The 27,345-nt window shown below is 43.4% G+C and overlaps 1 protein-coding gene across 9 annotated transcripts in view; it reads right to left on the bottom strand.

Moving 5' to 3' along the window:
• Positions 1-3,372: 3,372 nt before the first annotated feature.
• Positions 3,373-27,345, bottom strand: part of FGGY (FGGY carbohydrate kinase domain containing) — a 366,153-nt gene continuing 342,180 nt past the window's right edge. For all 9 annotated transcript variants that reach the window (XM_073544587.1, XM_073544585.1, XM_073544588.1 and 6 more), the window contains 2 exons: positions 8,538-8,599; positions 3,373-4,477 (listed from right to left, as the gene is read on the bottom strand). In XM_073544587.1, the coding sequence (XP_073400688.1) occupies positions 4,396-4,477; positions 8,538-8,599 (144 nt within the window). In that variant the 3' untranslated portion in view covers positions 3,373-4,395. The remainder of the gene's footprint in view (positions 4,478-8,537; positions 8,600-27,345) is intronic.

Here is a 27,345-nt window from a genome sequence, read left to right as displayed (position 1 = left end):
TTTTGGCATCTGTCCTTGTTTAACATCTAGATCTCTTATCACTGTGTGCATCCCTGTCCTATGTATCTCTATGGTTACAGACTATGAACACTACCTTCAATATGTAGAAAGGTTAGGCTCACTTAAAATTTTATGGCAGAGATAAATATCCTTGACAACAAAAATTGAGGAAGCAAAATTAATAATTCTCCCCTAGTCTGTACATACCATAGTGTTAAGAATGAGTCACCGTAGGAGGCAAAAACAGAAATACTAGCTAAGTCCAGAAAACCAGAGAAGTTGGCAGCTATCGGATTGCAGACCCCTGAACCTATCAACAACAGCTAGCAGTAGCCGTGGGGGGTTCCTACGGTGCCCTAGACCCCTCGATCACAGCCGGAGAACTAAATAGCCTAAAGACAGAAAGGGAAATCTAAACTGCCCCAGAGCAGACCCCAAAGCAATAGGCAGCCCCCAACATATAATGACGGTGAAGCAAGATGAAAAGACACTCACACAGATAGAAAGATAGGCTGAGCAAATGATGGGGCCCAAGCTAACTAAATAGGACAGGATAGAAAAGCTGCTGTCTGAAATCCGCCAAAACCCTATCAAAACAAGAGCCAACAGACTGATAGGGAAAAAAGCCCTGAAGACGCTAGGCATCAAAAGACTATATCAGTACTCAGGTATTTTCTGAAGACAGAGCAAAAAAGAATTCAGCCCACCCCAGCAGGGAATGGTAGAAATCCAGAAAAACAAGGCAAAACAAAACCAAAACACAAATGCAAAAAGCAGAGCAGAAAAACTTAGCTTTTGAGGAGCAGGAAACAGACTGGTCTCCTAGAATCCCTCAGGAAGATCACCAGCAAGGCAGAAGGGCGTCGGCTGCCTTATATCCAGTCAGCAACTCCAGTCACCCAGTCATCATCATCCTGCTCAGGTGCTTGGTAATCAGCCTCACTACCTTCCTTCACCAGAAGAGGGAGTTCATCAGACCTCAATGGTGCAGGGGAAAATGAACTCACAACACCATAGATTCTCCTTGCTGCTGTTGTCAGTTGTATACTCCTGCCTATCTAGTCTCCTGCAGTATGACCTGTCATCCAGTCATTATCCCCAGTCTTGTGCTAATGGGGTGATCCTTAAAATAAACTTCAGTCCATGCAGCAAAGCCCAAAAAAAGAAAGAAATGTATCCAAACAGACTTTTTATTCTGCAGCACCTAGTGGTCAATGTAAGAATCACAAGTTTTTGCATGAGGGCACACAGCAAATAAACTTTTTTTTTTCAAATATTCTTTCTGATACTTTTTTAAATAGTTCTAGCATAATGCTAGGGGCTGCGGAGGGAGAGAGCGGGACGGTGGATGGAGAGTGGGGCTGCTGAGGGAGAATGTGGGACAGTGGGTTGAGAGCTGGGTTTCTGAGGGAGAGCGCGGGAGAGCGGGGCAGAAGTTAGTTACTATGCCCGGACAACGCCGGGCTCTTCAGCTAGTATTCCCATAATTGTGTTGTTGGTGGTGGTCTGACCCTTGGCACAACATATATGCACTTCATTGTATTACTGAGTCTTCTGTACAAAAATGTGACATGTACCCTCACGGTATGTTTACACAGGGCATTTTTTTGAAGCCTTTTATTCTGCATGAAAAAAAGTGTTGGCAGGAAAAAAAACTGCATACATTATGCACAATTTTTGTGCTTTTTATGCATTTTTAGTTACATTTCTGGTTGCATTTTTTTTTAGACATTTGTTTTAATGGGTGAAAAATACTGCAAAAATGCTGAAATAATTGATGTTCTGCAGATTTGAAACCTGCATAGATGGTTTAAAAAGGCAAGGAATAAAAACAGACATTCTGGAAATTGCATTCATTATGCTGAGACTGTAAGTCGCGGCAATTTTTTTGCAGACAATGCACAGGAAAAAAAATGCAGTAAATAGCAGAGTCAAAGTGTGAACAAGCCCTTATTTCTCGGAACTGGCAGTCTCAGAGGGGACCTTCTGTGGTTGTTACATGTAATCCTTAACACCAGTTGTACTTTTCATCTTCTTTACCCCTTGACCTCCTTGTGGGACTCTGCTCAGGGGCTGGAAATCCTGTTCACATTCTAATCCAGCACAAAGGGAAGAGGCACCTGCTGTTTGTTGACTGCCGCCGATGACACCCACATATATCAGAGGGCAACAAGAGTGCACGGACCGGGAGAACTTCCAGCTCTTTTCCTCTTCCTTCCGATATATGAAACAAAGATTTCATACCAGCTGCTAATCAACCGCCCGTGGGGAAGGCAGAAATTATGAACACATGAACTTAAGAAATGTATGGTCAATTCTAATCCAGAGATGAGGTAGAGGACTGAGCCTGACGGACAGCCATAAGGCACTTTTAGATTATTATTATTATTATTTATATAGCACCATTGATTCAATGGTGCTGTACATGAGAAGGGGTAACATACAAAGTACAGATTCACATTCCAAATAATTTTCCACCTATTTTAAAGTGTATCTGTCACTAATACAAATTGTATATGTTATTAAATAGTTATTTGAGACTTGGTGAGGCTGGTGTACTTACTGTGAAAATCCATACCAGAATGGCTCTATAAATATTTTTTTTTTTTTTGCTCCTGTAGCCCTCACCATAAAGTGGGGTATTTTCAGGGCAGGAGTGTGCTAATAACTATCATTACTTGCAATAGTTTCACACCAATTCTACGTAAAGCAAATAAAAATCATGTGTTTTACCTGTACTTGATGCCGATCCAAGGAAAGTACGGTAAATGATTTTCATGTGCTTTGCAAAGACTTAGGCCGGGGTCACACTTACAAGTGCAATGCGAGAAACTCACGCAAGTCTCTTGACTCAATACCCAGGACTGCCGCCGGCACTCGGGACCGGAGTGTGCGGCTGCATGTATTTCTATGCAGCTGAACGCTCCGGTCCGAATCACCGGCAACAGTGCCGGGTATTGAGGCGAGAGACTCATGCGAGTTTCTCGCATTGCACTCGCAAGTGTGACCCCGGCCTTATTGTAAAACGCTGCACATTGCTAAGAACTGTGCGGAAAAAACTTCTGCAATGTGGTAAGCTACCTTCTTACAAAAGCCAGTTGCAAACCCATCCTTCTTTTACCCCTATTTCACTCCCTGGATTTATTTACCATAGTATTAGCGGCCCTATTTCCAAATACTAACGGAAGAAGGTGTCTCTACTCTCTGAGCCACCGTTCAAAGGGAAGTGTCATTTTGACTAAAAGCGATCATAAAAAAAAGGAAAAAAAAACAAAAAACATCAATGCAATGTTTTCTTGCATTGCACTCATCTGATTTATACGCTCAGTGTGAGTGAGCCCTAAGACCCAGTTACCAGACATTTATGGCATATCCTGTGAAGAGTGAACCAGTTTTATTTTATATTATTTTTTTAAGAAAAACTTTGCAACATTTAATGACATTACTGTGAATAACCCCCTGACACAGGGTCCACATATTGCTTCCATTTAAACAATCTACAGAAATTGGAGCATCAAATTAATTAAGCAGCACTATGTGTAATATACATGATACAATGCTACACTCTTACAAATACTACACATTATATGATGGTAAATGTATAATAAATGCTGTGTTACTATTATACATATTGTAGGGGTTCACTCTCTTGGGGGTAGACGCTTGGAACACAAAGACACAGGGTTTCTTATATATCATACATGGCATTTATTTCAGTACATTTGTACAGTACCGAAAACAAAACCATACACATAAAATCCTTATCCTTGTCCAAAACAACAGAATAATATGGAGGGGACATCTACATAGAAACATGATTGGCAAACTATATGGATGAGTAATGATACATAGTAAATAAAGATGGGCAGTGTGAAGTAAAACCCAGCAAACAGCAGGGCGTAAAAACACCCAAAATATGAACTGAATAGTCAGTAAAGCAAAGAAAACACATACCTAAAGGTAAATGCATAAGATGCAATACAACCGCCAACGTCAACCATAAATGATGTGGATAAGTAGTAATACGCAGCAATAAATATGGAATTTACCTCAAGCACTGCTTTCTGGTTTCTGTCCTTACTCAGTGGATATTTTGGGTGATTTTGCCCTACCCTTCTATACTATGCCTGTAAGTGTAGATGATTTAGTTACTATGCATCACTACTTATCCATGTAGTTTGCAGCTCCTATTTCTGTGTGGATGTGCCCTATATATTATTCTCTTTTTAAAGTGTGGTTTTTTTTATATGTATTATAATAAAAATTATTTATTTCACATTTACTATCTTATGGTTTGCAACATCTGTAGATTTTTATTTTGATTTAAACACTGTATTGGATATGATCTCTTCCATTTCCGCAGTGGTCCTATTGTCCTGACCCGTCTTCTTGTAATTAACATCCATTCATTATAGCCTGATATTCCTTCTGGTGCTTGTAGAGTTTCAGAAATACTTGATATTTTTTCTCATAAAATCTGCTCAACAGAAAACACATGAACATAGATTAGTCCTACTCATCAGTGACCGTACTATAGAAATTAGCTTTATAATCTAATGGGCTGTTGCTAAAAAGTGGTTCAGCTTCTTAAAGTGCACCTTTTTGATACAGGAAAGATGTATATCTTTGTGCCGTGTTAGCCAGTAGATAGAAAAATATTCAGGATTGAGAGTCCTCAGTGGTTGATACCTTTTAATGGCTAACTGAAAAGATGGTAACACATTGCAGCTTTCGAGACTACTCCGGTCTCTTCATCAGGCTAGACTAATACAAAATCTGAAGTCACATACAGTGGGGCAAAAAAGTATTTAGTCAGTCAGCAATAGTGCAAGTTCCACCACTTAAAAAGATGAGAGGCGTCTGTAATTTACATCATAGGTAGACCTCAACTATGGGAGACAAACTGAGAAAAAAAAATCCAGAAAATCACATTGTCTGTTTTTTTTTCATTTTATTTGCATATTATGGTGGAAAATAAGTATTTGGTCAGAAACAAAATTTCATCTCAATACTTTGTGATATATCCTTTGTTGGCAATGACAGAGGTCAAACGTTTTCTGTAAGTCTTCACAAGGTTGCCACACACTGTTGTTGGTATGTTAGCCCATTCCTCCATGCAGATCTCCTCTAGAGCAGTGATGTTTTTGGCTTTTCGCTTGGCAACACGGACTTTCAACTCCCTCCAAAGGTTTTCTATAGGGTTGAGATCTGGAGACTGGCTAGGCCACTCCAGGACCTTGAAATGCTTCTTACGAAGCCACTCCTTCGTTGCCCTGGCCGTGTGCTTTGGATCATTGTCATGTTGAAAGACCCAGCCACGTTTCATCATCAATGCCCTTGCTGATGGAAGGTTTGCTCTCAAAATCTCACGATACATGGCCCCATTCATTCTTTCATGTACCCGGATCAGTCGTCCTGGCCCCTTTGCAGAGAAACAGCCCCAAAGCATGATGTTTCCACCACCATGCTTTACAGTAGGTATGGTGTTTGATGGATGCAACTCAGTATTCTTTTTCCTCCAAACACGACAAGTTGTGTTTCTACCAAACAGTTCCAGTTTGGTTTCATCAGACCATAGGACATTCTCCCAAAACTCCTCTGGATCATCCAAATGCTCTCTAGCAAACTTCAGACGGGCCCGGACATGTACAGGCTTAAGCAGTGGGACACGTCTGGCACTGCAGGATCTGAGTCCATGGTGGCGTAGTGTGTTACTTATGGTAGGCCTTGTTACATTGGTCCCAGCTCTCTGCAGTTCATTCACTAGGTCCCCCCGCGTGGTTCTGGGATTTTTGCTCACCGTTCTTGTGATCATTCTGACCCCACAGGGTGGGATTTTGCGTGGAGCACCAGATCGAGGGAGATTATCAGTGGTCTTGTATGTCTTCCATTTTCTAATTATTGCTCCCACAGTTGATTTCTTCACTCCAAGCTGGTTGGCTATTGCAGATTCAGTCTTCCCAGCCTGGTGCAGGGCTACAATTTTGTTTCTGGTGTCCTTTGACAGCTCTTTGGTCTTCACCATAGTGGGTTTGGAGTCAGACTGTTTGAGGGTGTGCACAGGTGTCTTTTTATACTGATAACAAGTTTAAACAGGTGCCATTACTACAGGTAATGAGTGGAGGAAAGAGGAGACTCTTAAAGAAGAAGTTACAGGTCTGTGAGAGCCAGAAATCTTGATTGCTTCTTTCTGACCAAATACTTATTTTCCACCATAATATGCAAATAAAATGAAAAAAAAAACAGACAATGTGATTTTCTGGATTTTTTTTTCTCAGTTTGTCTCCCATAGTTGAGGTCTACCTATGATGTAAATTACAGACGCCTCTCATCTTTTTAAGTGGTGGAACTTGCACTATTGCTGACTGACTAAATACTTTTTTGCCCCACTGTATTTATACACAATACAACACAGAAAAAATGCAATAGATAAGACAAGTGACGTGAAGCAGAACTATCAATATGGGAGAGGGAGAAACATAAATATTGGACCAGTACATAGATAAGGAGTCCGGATGTTTTATAGTCCTCTGATTGGGGTCTCCTAATGTGTTGTGATGCCCCCACCAGGTCTTGAAAGCAAATTCCTTAATTGATGTAAAAAGACATAAATCCATGCGACACATTCATTCCAGCACTGAGAGTGTCAAAGGTTGTCATAAATTTATACTCCCAAACACGTCTCTCTCTCTGAGATGTGAAGTTACTTTTCAATACCAGTAATTTCATATCCATGTTGCTGTGATCAGGGATACAAAAATGTTTTGTCACAGGTAGATCCATTCTTTTTTCTCTTATTGTGTGACGATGAGCATTCATCCTTGTTCTAAGCTTTTGCCCTGTCTCCCCCACATACAGACCCCCAGTTGGACATTTAGTACAAATAATTAAGTGCACCACATTAGATGTAATGCAGCTGAAAGTACCTGGGATCTTGTAGTCCTGATGTGAGTTGGGGATCTTTATCTTGTCCGTGGTCATTATAAATGGACAAGTTTTACATTTTTTCTGGTTGCAAGGAAAGGTTCCTGCAGCTGCAACAGCTCTCCAACAGCTGCAGGAACCTTTCCTTGCAACCAGAAAAAATGTAAAACTTGTCCATTTATAATGACCACGGACAAGATAAAGATCCCCAACTCACATCAGGATTGCAAGATCCCAGGTACTTTCAGCTGCATTACATCTAATTACTGGTATTGAAAGGTAACTTCACATCTCAGAGAGAGAGACGTGTTTGGGATTATAAATTTATGACGACCTTTGACACTCTCAGTGCTGGAATGAATGTGTCGCATGGATTTATGTCTTTTTACATCAATTAAGGAATTTGCTTTCAAGACCTGGTGGGGGCATCACAACACATTAGGAGACCCCAATCAGAGGACTATAAAACATCCGGACTCCTTATCTATGAACTGGTCCAATATTTATGTTTCTCCCTCTCCCATATTGATAGTTCTGCTTCACGTCACTTGTCTTATCCATTGCATTTTTTCTGTGTTGTATTGTGCATAAATATGTGACTTCAGATTTTGTATTAGTCTAACCTGAAGAGACCTGAGTAGTCTCGAAAGCTTGCAATTTGTTACCATCTTTTCAGTTAGCCATTAAAAGGTATCAACCACTGAGAACTCTCAATTCTGAATATTTTTTTAAAGTGCACCTGTCACCTTCCATAAACATGTTTTCCTTTTTTTTTTACCTGGTGCTCTTGGAGCCAGCGTTGTTTTGCTTTTGTTCCTGCACATCTCCATTTTTCTTTCCACTGTATAAATATAGTCTTTTTAGCCAATTAAGTGTAGTCACCAAGAAGAGGCCCAAAGACAGTTTTTTTTTCCCATTTAATGAGCCAGATTCATCAAAATAGCACACATGGTTGATGAAATGTGTGCAAATTCAACATCGACTTTTAAACAACTTTTTGGGAAAAAGTGGCCACTTTTACAAAATGTCGCAAAATGGGACTTTTCTTTAATACTTGATGTGCAGAAAATTACTCCAAGAGTGGAGTGGAAGGGGGTAATGGAGTGGAGTTGTGCCATACTTTGTGGCTTTTTAAACAGACGAACATAAAAGAGTCAGCTGAAAAAATCTGGAATCACTAAATTCACCCACAAAGTTGAAAGCAAAGAAAAAGAGGTGAGTACATATAACATAGATTTTAAAAAAGGGAAAATATAATAATTTAAAGGGTGCACAATAATAAAAAAAAGGCACAGAGCACACAAAACTAAACATAAAAACATGCACAAAGGCAACAATGAATTGGGGCCATAGAATCAAGTACCAATGTAACTTCACAATCTACCACTAGATGGCGATCAGGTTTCACTGATAGCAGAGATAATGAGTTTGGCCTTAGTAATTGTGCAGCAGGGTGGAGTATTATTTGCGGAAATGAGCCCCAGTGAACCATCCACAGACTAGTTATTCACTCCTCATCATTGCTTTCATACTGGTGTGTGCCTTGCAGGTGCTCAGATGAGGGGCTCTGTGTTTTATAGGAGCCACAGTAATTGCTTTTCTGGAAAAAATACCTGTTGTGTTCAGAGTTTGGAAGGACAATCTTTCCAACCTTGGCCATTTTCTGCATTGCTTCCTGTTAATAGAGAGAAAATCAGAAATGTTAGGACAACTGCACTTGCTGTAAATGTAAAAAGTTTACTAATCGTGACGAGAAAAAGAGTAACAATGTTCTGAAGTTCTGACTTTCAGGCTCCAGATCTCACCATCCACTACAGCTTTGATTGTCAGACTGCCATCATTTTATAGGCAATCATCTTTTCTATCTCATACATAAATTTGACTTGCAGCCATTTAGTATACGATTAGTTATGCAGATTCTCGTCATGTCGCTGCATTGTTATTGTTTTGCTCCTGGTGGTGGAAAATTCTTTTCCTCAATGAATTCTACAAATTATTATTATTATTTATTATTATTATAGCGTCATTTATTCCATGGCGCTTTACATGTGAGGAGGGGTGTACATAATAAAAAACTACAATCATCTTAAACAATACAAGTCATGGCTGGTACAGAAGGAGAGAGGTCATTGGTTTGAATTGAGGAACAGCCATGAAGAAAATTTCCTAAGAAATGAGAAGCCGAATCATTGAGCTCATCGATGTCGGTGGCACTTGATGCCTGTGGCCACAGAAGTGCGGAATAATGCGGAGGAAAGAAGAGAACAGTAATGCGCACATGCGAGATTTCCTCTCGAGCAGCCGACACAGGGACAGAATGACACTGATGGGAGGCGAGATGTGTGGAGATTACGCTGCTTCCGCACTTTAAGGGGCCTTTACACATGGCAATATCGCTAAAGTGTCACCGATTTTGTGACGCAGCAGCGATATCGCTATGTGTGATACTTACCTCCAACCGGCTCCCCCACTGTCTGTTGCTGATCGCACGAGATCGTGCAGCTCCATTTGTCGTCGGGCGCTTCCTGCTGGCGCCGACGAGCGACGCGTGGACGCGGGCGGGAGGACGTCAGGATCGCCGCGTCTGAAAGGTAAGTAATGACTGCCGACCGCTGCTATGTCGCTAGTGAGATCTGCCTGTGTGGCAGCTCACTAGCGACCATTTAGCGATGCACCAGTGATCCTGACTGGGTCGTATCGTGGTCGGGATCGCTGGTGCATCGCTAAATGCAAAGGGGCCTTAAGAGGTAAGACTGGAGGACATCTTTGTCCTCCTTCAAATTATCCCCCCTTCCCAACTTTTTAGATTAAAAGAATAAAAATAAAAAATAAATTAGCATCACCATTTACGCAAAAGTCTGATCTATCAAAATATTATGTTACACAAACCTCACGGCAAACGCTGTGAAAAAAAATGCTAGAAAAAAATAAATGAAATAAAATCAAGTAAAAAGAAATAAAAAAAAGTTATATGTACCTCAAAGTAGTAACAATAAATACTACAGCACACTCCATAAAAAAACAAAACCCATACATCGCTCTGACAATAAAATAAAACAGTTATGAGTCTCAGAATATGGTAACACAAACCACATTTTTATTTTATTTCATCACTTTTTTTATTTTACAAAAAGTAAATATATATACAGTGGGGAAAAAAAGTATTTAGTCAGTCAGCAATAGTGCAAGTTCCACCACTTAAAAAGATGAGAGGCGTCTGTAATTTACATCATAGGTAGACCTCAACTATGGGAGACAAACTGAGAAAAAAAAATCCAGAAAATCACATTGTCTGTTTTTTTTTCATTTTATTTGCATATTATGGTGGAAAATAAGTATTTGGTCAGAAACAAGCAATCAAGATTTCTGGCTCTCACAGACCTGTAACTTCTTCTTTAAGAGTCTCCTCTTTCCTCCACTCATTACCTGTAGTAATGGCACCTGTTTAAACTTGTTATCAGTATAAAAAGACACCTGTGCACACCCTCAAACAGTCTGACTCCAAACTCCACTATGGTGAAGACCAAAGAGCTGTCAAAGGACACCAGAAACAAAATTGTAGCCCTGCACCAGGCTGGGAAGACTGAATCTGCAATAGCCAACCAGCTTGGAGTGAAGAAATCAACTGTAGTAGCAATAATTAGAAAATGGAAGACATACAAGACCACTGATAATCTCCCTCGATCTGGTGCTCCACGCAAAATCCCACCCCGTGGGGTCAGAATGATCACAAGAATGGTGAGCAAAAATCCCAGAACCACACGGGGGGACCTAGTGAATGAACTGCAGAGAGCTGGGACCAATGTAACAAGGCCTACCATAAGTAACACACTACGCCACCATGGACTCAGATCCTGCAGTGCCAGACGTGTCCCACTGCTTAAGCCTGTACATGTGCGGGCCCGTCTGAAGTTTGCTAGAGAGCATTTGGATGATCCAGAGGAGTTTTGGGAGAATGTCCTATGGTCTGATGAAACCAAACTGGAACTGTTTGGTAGAAACACAACTTGTCGTGTTTGGAGGAAAAAGAATACTGAGTTGCATCCATCAAACACCATACCTACTGTAAAGCATAGTGGTGGAAACATCATGCTTTGGGGCTGTTTCTCTGCAAAGGGGCCAGGACGACTGATCCGGGTACATGAAAGAATGAATGGGGCCATGTATCGCGAGATTTTGAGTGCAAACCTCCTTCCATCAGCAAGGGCATTGAAGATGAAACGTGGCTGGGTCTTTCAACATGACAATGATCCAAAGCACACCGCCAGGGCAACGAAGGAGTGGCTTCGTAAGAAGCATTTCAAGGTCCTGGAGTGGCCTAGCCAGTCTCCAGATCTCAACCCTATAGAAAACCTTTGGAGGGAGTTGAAAGTCCGTGTTGCCAAGCGAAAAGCCAAAAACATCACTGCTCTAGAGGAGATCTGCATGGAGGAATGGGCCAACATACCAACAACAGTGTGTGGCAACCTTGTGAAGACTTACAGAAAACGTTTGACCTCTGTCATTGCCAACAAAGGATATATCACAAAGTATTGAGATGAAATTTTGTTTCTGACCAAATACTTATTTTCCACCATAATATGCCAATAAAATGAAAAAAAAAACAGACAATGTGATTTTCTGGATTTTTTTTTCTCAGTTTGTCTCCCATAGTTGAGGTCTACCTATGATGTAAATTACAGACGCCTCTCATCTTTTTAAGTGGTGGAACTTGCACTATTGCTGACTGACTAAATACTTTTTTTCCCCACTGTATACTAAAAAAAAATGGTTATGTTCTTAATCAAAGCATTTTTCCCTCACTGTGAATGATAAAATGTAATTATTTTTGCTTTCTTTTTACCCCACTTTTTTTTTTTTTTTTTTTTTTTACATTTTTCAATACAGAAAAATTAAATGATGACATTGACACCGCGTCTTCCCCAAAAAAAAAAAACAAAGCTCCCAGAAGGTGAAGATGGAAAGATGAGAATCAGGAAAATGTTTAAGGGAATCTTCACCTTTTTACATCCTGAATTCTTACATTTGATTCATGAATGTTGATGTGTGATTAATTTCTTAATATTTCATTATAGGGGTTAGAGCTCCATTTTCCCCCCTTCTACTGTATAGACATAGGGGCAGATTTAACATCACTCTTGTAAATCTAGAGAGAGTAAAACTAGATGACACAGAAAATGTGGCACACGCTGCTGGATCATTTTGACACATCTTGCTAGACACGTCAGACACTTCATTCTGCCACCTCTTGGTTTGCTTGGTCTGCCATTACACATCTAGAGTGCTTTATACCATGACGCCCTTTTAGATGCTTTTCAAAAATATCTAAAAAGTGACTAAATTAAATAATAAATTTGACTCATAAGTACAACATTTTTTTGCAAGTTGTTCCAGAATTCTAGCACATTTTACTTAGGCCTCTTTCACACTTCAGTTTTTAGTGTCAGTTAAAATCCGCCAAAAAGGTGGAAAAGCGGATCCGTTCCTAACTGATGTGAACGGATGCCACAGGATCTGGTTTTTGACGGAACCGCAGAATGAAGAATTTTAAAGGAACCGCTCGCCGGGAAGGAGAGAAAAGGAGAGAGAAAGAGAGAGAGAGAGAGAGAATTTTAAAGGAACCGCTGGCCGGGAAGGAGAGAGAGAGAGAGAATTTTAAAGGAACCGCTGGCCGGGAAGGAGAGAGAGAGAGAGTGTTTTTTTCGTCCGCCAAAAAGGATTTCAGGGTTAATTTTCTCCCTGACTTCCTTTCTCTGGGCATGCGCACTGGAAAATACGGATCCAACAACAAAAAAAACGTTGCAAGGTCCGTCCAGGCATGCCGGCGGATGCAAAAAATTTGGCGGATCCTCACAAAAACGGATCCAACGGATGGCCATCCGTCAAGATCCGCCAGTAATGCAACTCAATGGGGAAAAAAACGGATCCACAAAAAAAATGGCGGATCCGTTTTTTTCAAAACTTGGCGGATTTTGACTGATGGTCAAAAACGGAAGTGTGAAAGAGGCCTTAGTAAATCTCCTCCATAAAGTCAAATAATTTTCTTTATCCTGAAGCCACCACTAGGGGGACACTAACGGGTTAATTGTTTACACAGTGAACTCAATAAGGCCGGGTGCCCACGATCCAGAACTGACAGCATTTATATGTTCGCTGTATCCAAAGCGCTGCCTTCCATTGAACGCAGGTAAATCCGCATGTGTTCACTGAACCATGCGTATTTACTGCATTCAATACATTTCTGTTGATGTCATTTCTCTTGTTGGGACCAGTGTCTCTCCAAGAGAAATTGACATGCTGCAGTCTTGATAGAGACGCCACATGTCAATGTCCGCGGGTGATCTGCAGGCGACTATGGATGCATAGTGGACATGGGATTTGTAGCAATCCCATCCACTATGCTGTCACAGCTCTCCGCTGCGGATTGGACGCTGCATAAATGTTTAATTACGGTATATTCTGGAAGAGTTGAACATGTAGAACCAGCCATAGATTTGGATTTGTGCAAGCTTGTTCCCAACTAGGCAGGTTATCATCTTCGCACAGGATAGGTCATAACTTGCTCATTGCTGGGGGTCCAACCCCTAGGCTCCTCATCGATCCAGATCCTAATATCTGACATATACCATTAAAATGGAATAGTGGCTGTGCATTTGTGCTGTGGCCCAATCTAGGGATCGATAAGGGTTCCCAATGGCTGCACCCTGAGCAATTAGCAAGTTATTAACTCTTCTGTGTATTATTATTATTATTCATTATTATAGCGCCATTTATTCCATGGCGCTTTACATGTGAAAAAGGGACATACATAGACAATAAACCTGAGCAATACAAGGCACACCCAAGTACAGAAGGAGAGAGGATCCTGCCCGCGAGGGCTCACAGTCTACAGGGGATGGGTGAGGATACAGTAGGTGAGGGTAGAGCTGGTCATGCGGCGGTTCAGCAGACGGAGGATCACTGTAGGTTGTAGGCTTGTCGGAAGAGGTGGGTCTTCAGGTTCCTTTTGAAGGTTTCCATGGTAGGCGAGATTCTGATGTGTTGGGGTAGAGAGTTCCAGAGTATGGGGGAAGCACAGGAGAAGTCTTGTATGTGATTGTGGAAAAAATAGATAAGAGGGGAGTAGAGAAGGAGATCTTGAGAGAATTGGAGGTTGCGTGTAGGTAAGTACCAGGAGACCATGTCACAGATGTATGGAGGAGACCGGTTGTGGATGGCTTTGTATGTCATAGTTAGGGTTTTGAACTGGAGCCTCTGGACAATAGGGAGCCAGTGAAGGGCTTGGCAGAGAAGAGAGGCTGGGAAATAACAGGGAAATAGGTGGATTAGTGGGGCAGCAGAGTTTAGGATAGATTGCAGTGGTGCAAGAGTGTTAGAGGGGAAGCCAGAGAGTAGGAGGTTGCAATAGTCGAGGCGGGAGAAGATGAGGGCATGCACGAGCGTTTTTGCAGTTTCTTGGTCAAGGAATGTATGGAGCTGGGAAATATTTTTGAGTTGGAGTCAGCAGGAGGAGGCAAGGGCTTGGATATGTGGCTTGAAAGAGAGGGCAGAGTCGAGGATCACCCCGAGGCACCAAGCATGCAGGACTGGGAAACGTGAGCAGCTGTATAGCTGATATCTTGCCCAATTACTATTAACGATTTTACTATGGCCATTTTGGTTTTTCCTAAGATAGTCTATTTAGCCAGTTCATAGAATCATAGAATAATAGAATCGTAGAGTTGGAAGGGACCTCCTGGGCCATCTGGTCCAACCCCCTGCTCAAAGCAGGATTCGCTAAATCATCCCAGTCAGATGTCTGTCCAGCCTCTGTTTGAAGACTTCCATTGAAGGAGAACTCACCACTTCTCGTGGCAGCCTGTTCCACTCATTGATCACTCTAACTGTCAAAAAGTTTTTTCTAATATCTAATCTGTGTCTCCTCCCATTCAGTTTCATCCCATTGCTTCTAGTCTTTCCTTGTGCAAATGAGAATAAAGTTGATCCTTCTACAATGTGACAGCCCTTTAGATATTTGTAGACAGCAATTAAGTCTCCTCTCAGTCTTCTCTTTTGCAAACTAAACATTCCCAAATCCTGCAACCTTTCCTCATAAGACAGGGTTTGCAGACCGGTCACCATTCTGGTCGCTCTTTTCTGAACTTGCTCCAGTTTGTTGATGTCTTTTTTAAAATGTGGTGCCCAAAACTGGACACAATATTCCAGATGAGGTCTGACCAAAGAGGAGTAGAGGGAAATAATGACTTCACGTGATCTAGACTGTATGCTTCTGTTAATACATCCTAGAATTGCATTTGCCTTTTTTGCTGCTGCATCACACTATTGACTCATATTCAGTCTGTGATCTATTAGTATACCCAAGTCTTTTTCACATGTGCTGTCACTTAGCCCTATTCCTCCCATTCTATATATGTTTTTTTCATTTTTATTCCCAGATGTAGTACTTTGCATTTCTCCCTGTTAAAAACCATTCTGTTAGTTGCTGCCCACTTCTCCAGTTTATTTAAATCTTTTTGAATCCTCTCTCTCTCTTCTCTAGTATTAGCTATCCCTCCTAGCTTTGTGTCATCAGCAAATTTAATCAGTTTACCCTCAATTCCTTCATCTAAATCGTTGATAAAGATGTTGAACAATACAGGGCCCAGGACAGAGCCCTGTGGTACTCCACTTGAGACATTCTTCCAACTGGATGTGCAGCCATTTACGACCACTCTTTGGGTCCGATCACTAAGCCAGTTATGAGTCCACCTAACAGTTGCCTTGTCCATTCCATACTTAGTCATTTTTTCAATAAGGATTGTATGAGAGACTTTGTCAAATGCTTTGCTGAAGTCAAGATATACTATATCTACAGCATTTCCTTGATCCACCCAATCAGTGATACCGTCATAGAAGGAAATTAAGTTAGTCTGACATGACTTATTAGTTACAAACCCATGCTGACTCTGTTTAATCACTTCATTCTTATCCAGGTATTGACATACATGTTGTTTAATAATTTGTTCAAAGATCTTTCCTGGTATAGAAGTCAGACTCACCGGCCTATAGTTCCCTGGGTCTACCTTCTTCCCCTTTTTGAAGATAGGAACAACATTTGCTCTTCTCCAGTCTTCTGGCACTTCTCCTGTTCTCCAAGAATTTTCAAAGATTATGGAGAGGGGTTCAAAAATTTCTTCTGCTATCTCCTTCAGTACTCTGGGGTGTAATTCATCTGGACCTGGAGACTTGAATTCATTTAGGTTAGCTAAGTGTTTCCTCACTATCTTTCTGTTTATAGATATCCTGGATTCTTCTATTCCCTTAATAGGACAGTGAATAACAGTTGATGTTACATTTCCTTTCTGAGAGAAAACAGATGCAAAATAGGAATTTAAAAGTTCAGCCTTCTCAACATCCTGTCTTACCATTTCATCATTTTCATCCTGTAAAAATCCTATAGCATCTTTGACTTTTCTTTTACTTTTGACATATCCCCAAAATCCTTTATTATTGTTTTTGACATCTCTTGCAAGCCTCAATTCATTTTCAGCTTTAGATAATCTGATTTGTGCCCTGCAGGTTCTGCAGACAGCATTATATTCTTCTTTAGATATGCCTCCTTCTTTCCATTTTATAAACATTTTTTTCTTCCTTTTTAGCATGTGCTTAAGTTCTGTGTTCATCCATCCTGGTTTCCTTAAATGCTTCCTATTCTTCCCTCTTTTCGGAATTGTTAACAACTGTGCTTTGAGAATTTCATTTTTCAAGATTTCCCATCATTCCTGGACATTTTTGTCTTTTAGGATATCCAGCCATTGGATCCCTCCAATTCTCTTTCTGAATCCCTTAAAATCTTTCATTCTGAAATCTAACCTTGACGTCTGAGTCTTCACAGGTCTTCCGCCTCTAGATATCCAAAATTCTAAAATAGCATGGTCACTACCTCCTAGGGTCCCAGCCACTTTTACCTCCTCAACCATTTCCTCCCTGTTTATAAGGATTAGATCCAAGGTAGCAGTTCCCCTTGTTTTCTCCCTTACCTTTTGGAAGATAAAGTTGTCAGCAAGAGAGGATAAGAATTTCCTTGACCTGTTAGTTTTGCCTGAGAGAGATTCCCAACAAATGTCTGGATAGTTGAAATCTCCCATGACAACTATGTCATATTTTTTTGGAGAACTTGGCCATTTGATGCATAAAGAGTTCATCCATATCTTCAGCTTGCACAGGTGGCCTGTAGTAAATGCCTACAATGGTGTCCTTTGCATTATTCTGTCCTTGTATTCTTACCCAAACAGTTGCCACAGAACTCCCAGTCTCTGAAGTTTCAATCTCTGTGCAGATATACGTGTTTCTAACATACAATGCGACACCTCCTCGTTTATCAAGTCTGTTTCTTGCAAATAAGTTGTATCCTTCTAGTCTTGTATTCCAATCATGTGTATTGTCCCACCAAGTTTCAGTGATTCCAATGACATCATATTTCTTTTCCTGTGTTAGTGGTTCCAATTCTCCTTGTTTGTTGCCCATGCTTTGTGCATTAGTATAGAAGCATTTTAGTTTGTGATTGGTTTCTCTTTCTCCAATATTTTTATTATTTAGATTCTTTTGCCTTTGTTCTTCCTTTCCACTTCTAATAGCAGAGTTCTCAATAGCATTTGTCAGGTGTATGGCTTTTTCTGGTCTTTTGCTTCCCTTCCCATGTTGTTCTAGTTTAAAGCTCTCCTTACAAGTGTAGCAAGGCGACTTCCAAATACATGCTTTCCAGTCTTCGTAAGGTGCACCCCATCTCTAGCAAGTAGTCCATCGTATAAGTAGTTCACTCCGTGATCCAGAAATCCAAATCGTTGCTGACGGCACCATCGACGTAGCCAGTTGTTCACCTGCAGAATCTTATTCCACCTCCTTGTTCCATGGCCATCCACTGGGAGGATGGAAGAGAAGACCACCTGCGCTCCCAGTTCTTTCACTTTCTTGCCTAAGTCTTCAAAGTCTCTGCAGATGGTTTCCAGGTCGTTTCTTGCGGTGTCATTTGTCCCCACATGTAGTAGCAGGAATGGGTAGTCATCTGTAGGTCTGAAGAGTCCTGATATCCTGTCAGACACATCTTTAATTTTTGCACCTGGAAGACAGCACATTTCTCTTGAAGTTTTATCCGGTCTGCAGATAGCGGCCTCTGTTCCTCTCAACAGGGAATCCCCCATGACCACCACTCTCCGTTTCTTCTTCACAACATTTTTCTTTCTCCTTCCAGGAGGACTCTGAAGGCGTACAAGGTTGCTGTTTGTGGGCAAAGTCTTATCCTGATGTATTTCTTCATCGTTTTCCTGCGTGAGAGCCTGGTACTGGTTCCTGAGCAGTATGGGTGCTGACTGCCTCCTGATCCTCCTGCTTCTCTGGGTCACATGTCTCCATTCCTCTGTTTCTTCAGGTGCACTTCGAATTTCTTCTCTTTCTGTAACATGAAGAGATAATTCTGCTCTGTCCAAGAACTCTTCACCTTCCTTAATGATCTTCAACGTAGCTAACCTCTCTTCGAGATTTTGCAACTTTTCCTCCAACAGGGACACAAGCTTGCATTTGTGGCATGTAAAGTTTGGCTTTTCCACTGGTAAATCTGTGAACATGTAGCAAGAAATGCAGCTCACCAAATGGCTCCTGGCCTCTTCCATCTTGAGATTTCTTGTCGTCGTTATATCTATTAAACAACTTGTGGACAATTCAAGAGATATTATCTTAAAGGGGAATAACCTTTTAATACCTAAAAATGGAGGCAAGTGATATAATTTTGTCGTGTCCCTCATTAGACTTTTCTGTCTTTCTTTGTGGGTTCACAATTGAACATGACGCATAACACTTGTGACAGCTCATTAAACATAACACGACCCTATTAACACCCACGTCCAGGTTAAATATTAAATCCTACATAGGGAGACATTGTAAGGGAATGAATGGACACTCCAGCCACACACAAAGTCCTCATTCTTCATGAGGGTTCTTACAGTTTTAGCTAGATCCTTTTTTTCTTATTTTTCTGTTGCACAATGCGCTTCTATAAATAAACACGGGGAGTGTAGACTTCTAAGCAAGTGTAAGGGGTCAGTGCAGAACAAGAAGAAGTTGATGACCAGCATTGAGCATAAAGGGGTTTATTCAGCACTTCAGGCCGCGCTTGTAGTGTCGTGGTTTGGCCCGAGGCAAATAAACAAAGACCGCTCAGCGACTTCTGTGCCCCAAGAAAGAAGAAAACAATTCACCCAAATATCACTGGTGATGATTCATCTGAAAACAGATTCACAAGGAGAGAAGACATCAGGGAAAGTTTTCTTGTTCTTTAATCACAATCTGTGGGAGTTTACCGTATAACTGGTGATCCAGAAAATTAAAGGGCAACTCCAATCACTAACAGTAATAATATAGCTAGAGAAAAAGGACCAGCACATCTAAGCTAGTGTGAACTGGTGCCAATTAGGGATGGAGCGAGTATACTTGGTAGGATTCAGTACTCGCGGTACTCGAATCCTAGCGAGTAAATTTCACTACTCGCCTCGCAATATTCGATCTCCCGCCGGCATGTGTTAGCCAATAATCACAGTAAAGCCGCCGCCTTCTTTGTTGTGGCATTACTGTGATTGGCTGGCTGCACAGCATCACTGTATCGCTGGAGCCCCTGGAGAGCGATCGCATCAGCTGATGCGGCTGCTCTCCAAGGGAGATCGACATGGGACCCTCGTTATTAATGGTGGGATCACGGCGGAAAGGTGAGTATAGGTTGCTTTATTATTTTAATTTTTTTTACATGAGATCAATGGCTTCGGGGAATTAGGTGTGTGCAATGAGTATGTACTCTATGTTGAGTTGCATGTTATGTGTATGTACTGTATTTCTTTTTTTTTTTACATGCACCACACTAGCCGGATGATGGGAATACTACCTTCCCATCATCCGCTAATGTTGTCACTGTAGTGGGCATAGCCGGATGGGACAAGTAGTCGCATCGGACGATGCCCGCACAGCCACCACACAACGCCAGCACAGCCCACACAGGCCCCGCACAGCACCGTCACAGCCCGCACAGGCCCCACACAGCACCGGCAGAGCCCACAGAGCCCAGCACAGCCCCGCACACACACACTCAGCCCCACAGACCCCCGCACACATTCTCCATGCACACATAGTCTCTACCCACACACATTCTCTGCCCATTACTCGCATTTCCCATAGACTTACTGTACATTGGACTCGTTACGAGTACCCGAGTATTAGGAGCTACTCTTAACGAGAACAGCGAGTCCGAGAATTTCACTACTCGCTCATCCCTAGTGCCAACCAAAAACCATATAACTTGAAAAACTATAAGCTTGCACCATGAATTACTAAGAATGATTACTTAGTAATTCATGGTGCAACCTTACAGTTATTCAAGTTATAAGTTTTTTGGTTGGCACCTGTTCACACTAGCTTACATGTGCTGGTCCTTTTTATCTATTTGTATCTATTTTTAGACATGTGCACTCCAACTCCCATCATCCGCAGGTGATTTTAAGTAGTTAGCTGGCCCATTCCTGCCCCATAAATTGTAGGCTTTTTTGCCCAGGTGAGGTGATATATCAGGGCAGTGACCCAACTTTGAAAAACGCCTTGACGTTGGCAGTTGGGCTCACATATATTGGCCAATCTATGCACCAAGTACCTTCTTTTTTACTGTATTTCTCATAGCAGTTTTGCAGATGAATATTTCATATATACTTTATATAGAGTTTTTGTCTTCCCATTTTCTATGGCAGTAATGCAGTTTCAATGTTCTAGAGTTATCATTCTTAGTAATTCATGGTGCAACCTTATAGTTTTTTCAAGTAATGATATAGTGATCATCCTTGAGAGAAATGCTAAAACTTTTAATACTATAATTTATGCCCCCTATGTACAAGAATATAACTACTACAAGGCTATATGCACATACTGCAGTTTTTGCTGTGGTTCCGCTGCGGTTTTGGCCGCAGCAGAACTGCAGCAGTTCTGCAGACAGTGTACAGTAGCATGTTATCCTATGGGATTTACAATTTTAAAAAATCTTCAGACCAATCCCCAGTGTGTGCACATAGCCTAATACTGCTCCTATGTACAAGAGTATAACTACTGTAATACTGCCCCCTATATACAAGAATATAACTACAATAATACTGCCTCCTATGTACAAGAATATAACTACTGTAATACTGCCCCTATGTACAAGAGTATAACTACTATAATACTGCCCCTCTGTACAAGAATATAACTACTATAATAATGCTCCTACATACAAGAATATAACTACTATAATACTGCCCCTATGTACAAGAATATAACTACTATAATACTGCTCCTACATACAAGAATATAACTACTATAATACTGCTCCTATATACAAGAATATAACTACTATAATACTGCTCCCTATGTACAAGAATATAACTACTATAATACTGCCCCCTATGTACAAGTATAAAACTACTATAATACTGCTCCTATGTACAAGAATATAACTACTATAATACTGCCTCCTAGCTGTGAGGTTGTGTGTCAGTGGTTCTCCTGATGTCTGGAGCAAGCCCAGGGAGGGGCCACCCTGGGCGGGGAAGCTCCCCTGGCAAGGCCCAGGCTTCCCGGCCTACACTGGGACTAGCCTCCCAGGCTTCTAATGGGAATGTTAATCCCAAAGCCGCTGTGAGTCCAGTGAATGCAGCGAGTCAAAGCTGCAGCAGTTCTATGAAGAAGGAAACAGTTGTGAGTAAAGTTTTGGGAGGAAAACCTTCTCCAGTTCCAGCAAAGAAGCAAGAAGGCAATGTGTCAGTGAGTGATGGAAACCAGCTGAATGTGAAGTCTTGTAGCTCCCCAGTCAGTAAGCAGCTCCTGCCAGGTGCACAGGTGAGATCGGCCCCAGCTGTGCAGATCACCTCTGCTGCTTCCAGGCAGAGACGGACGTCTTTGGAAAGACAGACAATGCAGGAGAACCTACAGCAGCATGGCAGTATGGCGCGGTCAGGACGCACACGGTCACAGTCAGGTGGCAGCGATAAACCTGCTGCGGAGCCTGCATCCAACCAAGGGGCCACAAAACCATCCGTGGTGGACCCGCACAAGACTGTCTTCAAAACCCCTGTACCCGTGGTCAAGACTAAACCTGTGGAGCCGGCGCGTGCACCCGAGCTGCAGCTAGCGGATGAGATACCGGGACTTGTCCGAAAACTGGGTGAGTTACAGCAGCAAAAAAAAGCGCTGCAAATGGAGGTAGACTTCATCTATAGTCTAAAGACCACAAATCCTGCCAGTAATGACGCGTATGACCTGAGACTGAACACACTGGGTGTACAGCTGGCGAGTGTTGTGCAGGACACTGAATCTGTGCTGGAGAGCATGGGGCCCCTGGCAGAGACCTACAGGAACCGGGAGCGGTTCGCCTCCTATAAGCAGGACTGTGCTGTAGAGGCCAGGACCCCTGATGTTCACGACGGGACCCCCCAGCAGCGGACACGGCCAGTGTTACAGGCTGCCCGCTTCTGCTTCCAGGAGGGAAAACAACTGCAGCAGCAGGCAGCTCAGTGTGAACAGGAGCATGCACTTCAGACTGCAGCAGAGGCACCACAGGTCCCAGAATGCCCCACACAGGAGCAGGACAGTATATGTGAGACTATTTGTGTTGATGAGGCTGAGGCAGCCGAGTGTGAACAGGAGCACACACTGCAGACTCCAGCAGAGGCACTACAGGTCCCAGAATGCCCCACACAGGAGCAGGACAGTATTTCTGAGACTGTTTGTGCTGATGAGGCCGAGGCTGAAGCACAGACTGTGGCTGGTGATGCTGTGCCCATGGGGTCGGGGGTTGGAGGGGTTTCACATGCTGTATTGGACATCGCACTGTCTGATAATAATGATGCTGCTCATGATAATGTGCATGATATGTGTGATTATCCCCCTTTGCCATCTAGTCCACAAGGTGTGACAGCCCCCCTGCTGCAGGCCCTCTCCCTGTCAGTCAGCCCAGTGTGACCCGGCAGGTGCCCCCCAGGAATGCCTGGAGCCGCGGCGCCCCATCCTTCACTTCCAGCGCCACGTATACCGGCCAGACATTCAAACGCATTAATGTGGTGCGGTTTAAATACATAGGTGCCAAGGAGGATCTGCCACAACGCAGGTATGTGGTGAGAGAGCTGCTCTGCGGCCAGATGGGGTTTGTAGCAAAGGAAATACTGGCAGTGTCTAATCTTCAGGACAGGCAGGGCTACGAGGTCAGCTTCAAGCTCATGTCTGACCTGGATAGATTCTGGGCCAATTACCCCAAGTTCAGAGATGCTGAGGGCTGGAATAAGTTTGTGTTGGTTCCTATCTCCAGGCCGGACACTGTCACAGTGAATATCACGTTCTGGAATGAGGCCGTTCCTCCACAGGACATCGAGGTGTGGCTCCGGAGACACTGTGACCTCGTCTCTGGACTCACCAAGGTCAGAGATGAGGATGGTAGCTGGACAATGGGGTGGCGGGTCTTGGTAAAATTGCGGCAATGTGATAACATCACTGCCCACTTACCCAACTCCTTCTTCATTGGGAGGGAGAAGGGAAGGTGTTATTATCCAGGGCAACCCAGAAAGTGCTTCAAATGTGGTGGGAAAGGTCATCTGGCTAACGCCTGTACTGTGGTGAAGTGCAGTCTGTGTGGGGCAATTGGCCATGTCGCTGCAGACTGCCGGGAAGTCAGGTGCAACCTCTGTGGTAGGATGGGCCACCCTCACAGGGACTGTCCAGACGCCTGGCACAACATCTGCAGAGTCTTCCCTGATGAGTTAGTGATGGCAGGGGCAGAGGCTCAGGAGGATGAGGATGTGGTGGCAGGGACACATGAGGAGGAGTGTTTAATGTCAGGAGAGATGTTGACCAGCTCAGATGCCCACCAGGAGTCCACTCAGGCAGCACCAGAGAAGCAGGGTGCAGAGAGGAACATGGAGGTCGTCCATCAGGTCCAGCAGCCTCAGATAGCCCCCCCTTAAGCATCGCTGTCTGTATCTGATGACTGGAGCATTAATAATAATAAAAGGAAGAAAAAGAACACATCCTCCCGTAAACCTGAGGCAGAATATGACACTGGTCAGAGTGCTAGTAAGAAGGTTCAGAATTCTGCAGGAGTGATGGTCGTGTCCAACAAGTATGGAGTTTTATCTGACTCCAATGGTGACGATTATGAGGAAGAGTTGAGGAAAGTTGATGCTGAGTGTGACAGGGACATAGAGGACCATCCTCCGCCAAAGCGGAAGCCCTTATCTGTAGACCCTCAGGTAGAGTCTGACATGGACACCAGTGGTGGACAGAACATCTCTGACTCATGATGATGGCTGTTACTCTGCTCCTTCTATATTGTGCTGTGATGGCGGGGTTCTCATTGACAGTGACCTCGAGCAATGTGAATAGCATTAAGCTGAGGAGAACTAGACACACGGTGTATGAACATCTCAAATATCTGGACACAGATGTCATCTTCCTGCAGGAGACACGACTGACATCTCTGGGGCTTATGAGAGAGGCTGAGAGGGAATGGCGGTCCGGTCCTTCTTTCTGGTCACTGGCTGTGGAGGCTTACGCCGGGGTCGCTGTCCTGTTTAACACCAATGATGTGACTGTGCATAGGATGACGGAGGTGGTCATGGGAAGATGTCTGGTCCTGGAAGTCACTGTCCATGGGAGGCGACTCCGGCTTATTAACATCTATGGGCCACAGACAGTGACTGACAGGATCCAGCTGTTTAATGACATCAAGCCTTACCTCTTCACTTCTCTTCCAGTGGTGATGGCGGGGGACTTTAATGCCATAATGACATCAGGTGACAGCTCCTCGGGCAGGGCAGTGACCAGGGACGGTAAGGTCCTACATAACGTCATAATGCAGGCAGGATTGACCGACGTTTTCACACAGGGTGGGCGACAGCCAAAATTCACGTATTCATGTTCCAACAGGAGCAGTAGGATAGATTTTGCTTTTGTCAGTCCTACTGAGGCTGTCGGCGCCCTGAGTGAGAAGGTCGTCCCTTACTCTGATCACCTCGCCTTGTGCTTCTCTTTGGGTTCCTCTAACCGTCCGGACATTGGTAGAGGGTTGTGGAAGCTCAATTCCAGTCTCCTGGATGATGCCTATGTTCAGAGCCGTGTTCACTCCCTTATCCAGCTTCATCTAGACAGGGTTGACTTCTATGACAACATGACCGACTGGTGGGAGGACGTCAAGGAGGATATCAGATCCCTCTTAAAGAGACTGTCAGTTAATAAAGGGAGGAATAAGTACAGCCAGTACCTAAAGCTGCGCAAAGAATTGGAGTCACTGTATTCGGCGGGCGGGGATGACAAAGTGAAGATCGACCGGCTGAAATCTGAGATAAAGCAGTATCAGTATAGCAGGTATACCTCCCTGGTTCTTGAACGGGATTATGGGTCCTTAGGGGCCCCTGATCCCTTTGAGAATTGCAGGGAGAGGGTGGCCAAAAAAATGGTCACGGGTCTCATTGACTCCCAGGGTGTATTGCAGGATTCACGGGAGGGTATCCTGGAGGTGGTGAGATCTTACTATGCTGACTTGTTTCAGAGGAAAGTTTTGGATAAAGATAAGATGGCTCAATTCTTGGAGGCAACTCCAGTGCCTGATACTAATGATCTGGACTTTTCTCCTTTGACAGCAGAATTAGCGGTGGAAGAAGTTAAGGAGGCTATTGATAAGTTATATCTGAAGAAGGCACCAGGTCCAGATGGTATAACGGCAGAATTTTATAAGAAATTCAGAGACCTCCTGGCTCCAATTCTCGTGGATGTGTATAGAAATTGTCTAGAAAATCACCTGATGCCTCCATCCATGAGGGTGTCCTCGTTAATTCTGCTGTCTAAAGGTAAAGAGCCAAGTGACATCAAGAACTGGAGGCCGATTGCCCTCTTGAATGTGGACAGGAAGATTCTAGCAAAGATCCTATTTTCTAGATTAGTCTGTTTGTCCCCGGCACTGTTGGCAGGCTCTCAGTTTGGCACAGTAAAGGGGCGGAACATCTCTGGAGCAGTCATCTCGATACGAGAGATGTTTGAGAGATGTAAAGCTCTGCGGTGTGGGAGATATGTTGTCAGTCTGGACCAGGCTAAAGCCTTTGACAGGGTTGATCATGACTATCTGTGGGCCACTTTGTCAAAGTACGGTATTCCGGGACAATTTGTGGATTGGTTGAAGACGTTGTACAGAGAGGCGGTGAGCTTTCCTCTGATTAATGGTTGGCAGGGTGACACTTTTGGAGTTGGGGCGGGGGTGAGACAGGGCTGCCCAATGAGTCCGCTCCTGTATGTTTTTGCCCTAGACCCATTTCTGAGGTCACTGCAGGAGTGCGATTTTCAGGGGGTGCCGGTCCCCCACTGCCCGCCTCTGAATGTTGTTGCCTATGCGGACGATGTGACACTGGTGATCTCCAATCCTTGTGAGGTGCAGATGTTATCTGCGTCCATCAGAAGCTACTCAGAGGCCTCCGGGTCTCTGGTCAACCTTGAAAAGAGTCAAGCTCTGTGGACATTAGATACTGAGCCCAGCTTTGATCTGCCGCAGTTTTCCAAAGCCTTCACCTATATTAAGATCCTAGGGGTTAAATTTGGGAGGGATGATAATGCCACGCTAAATTGGGAGGAGAAATAGGAAACCGGAAATGCAAAGGTTCAGCGATGGAAGAACTGGAGGCTGACCTACAGAGAAAGGGTCACAATGTTGAAGACTTACCGTACCTGGTCCCCGTTTTCTTGTATGTCTCTGTCATTTTCCCTTTGCCAGAATCTTTCTCAGCGAGACTCTTCAGCCTGTTCTTCCAGCTCTTGTGGGGGAATAGGATGAACCTGATAAAGAGGGGAATAACATACCTACGGCGGAGAGAGGGTGGGCTGGATATGTTGAATCCAAGGGTTTTCTTTGACTCCTTGTTTCTAAAGGTGAATTTTGGGAACATGGACTCAAACAGTAGCTCCCTGTGGGTAAATAGTATCAGGTACTGGATATTGCCTTTTGCAGAATCTTGGGTGCGAGGCGGCAGTCTCAAGAGGAGGAGATGGACAGGTGACCACCTCCCCCAGTATCTGGACTATGGTCTGAAGTGTGTTAGGAGGTGGGGACTGGAGAGGTCTTACATTGAGAGCAGTACGAGAAGAGACCTGTATGCTCGTGTATGTAGGACTTTCTTCTACTCTCCACTGGCCCTGAGAGATTGTGTCACCACCACCCTGCAGGAAAGCCTTAGGTTCCTAAACGGGAAATGGCTACCTCCTAAACTGTTTGATGTCACTTGGCTTTCACTGCATAGTCGGCTCTTTGTCAAAAGGAACCTGAAACATGTGTGTCTCTGATCGGACGTGTCCCCTTGGTTGTCAGCAGGAGGAGACTATGGAGCACTTTATATGTGATTG

Source organism: Dendrobates tinctorius, unplaced genomic scaffold (assembly GCF_039654945.1).
Source record: "Dendrobates tinctorius isolate UK_male_01 unplaced genomic scaffold, ASM3965494v1 ptg000138l, whole genome shotgun sequence".
Classification (NCBI taxonomy): Eukaryota; Metazoa; Chordata; class Amphibia; order Anura; family Dendrobatidae; genus Dendrobates; species Dendrobates tinctorius.
This window is presented reverse-complemented; position numbering and strand designations above follow the sequence as displayed.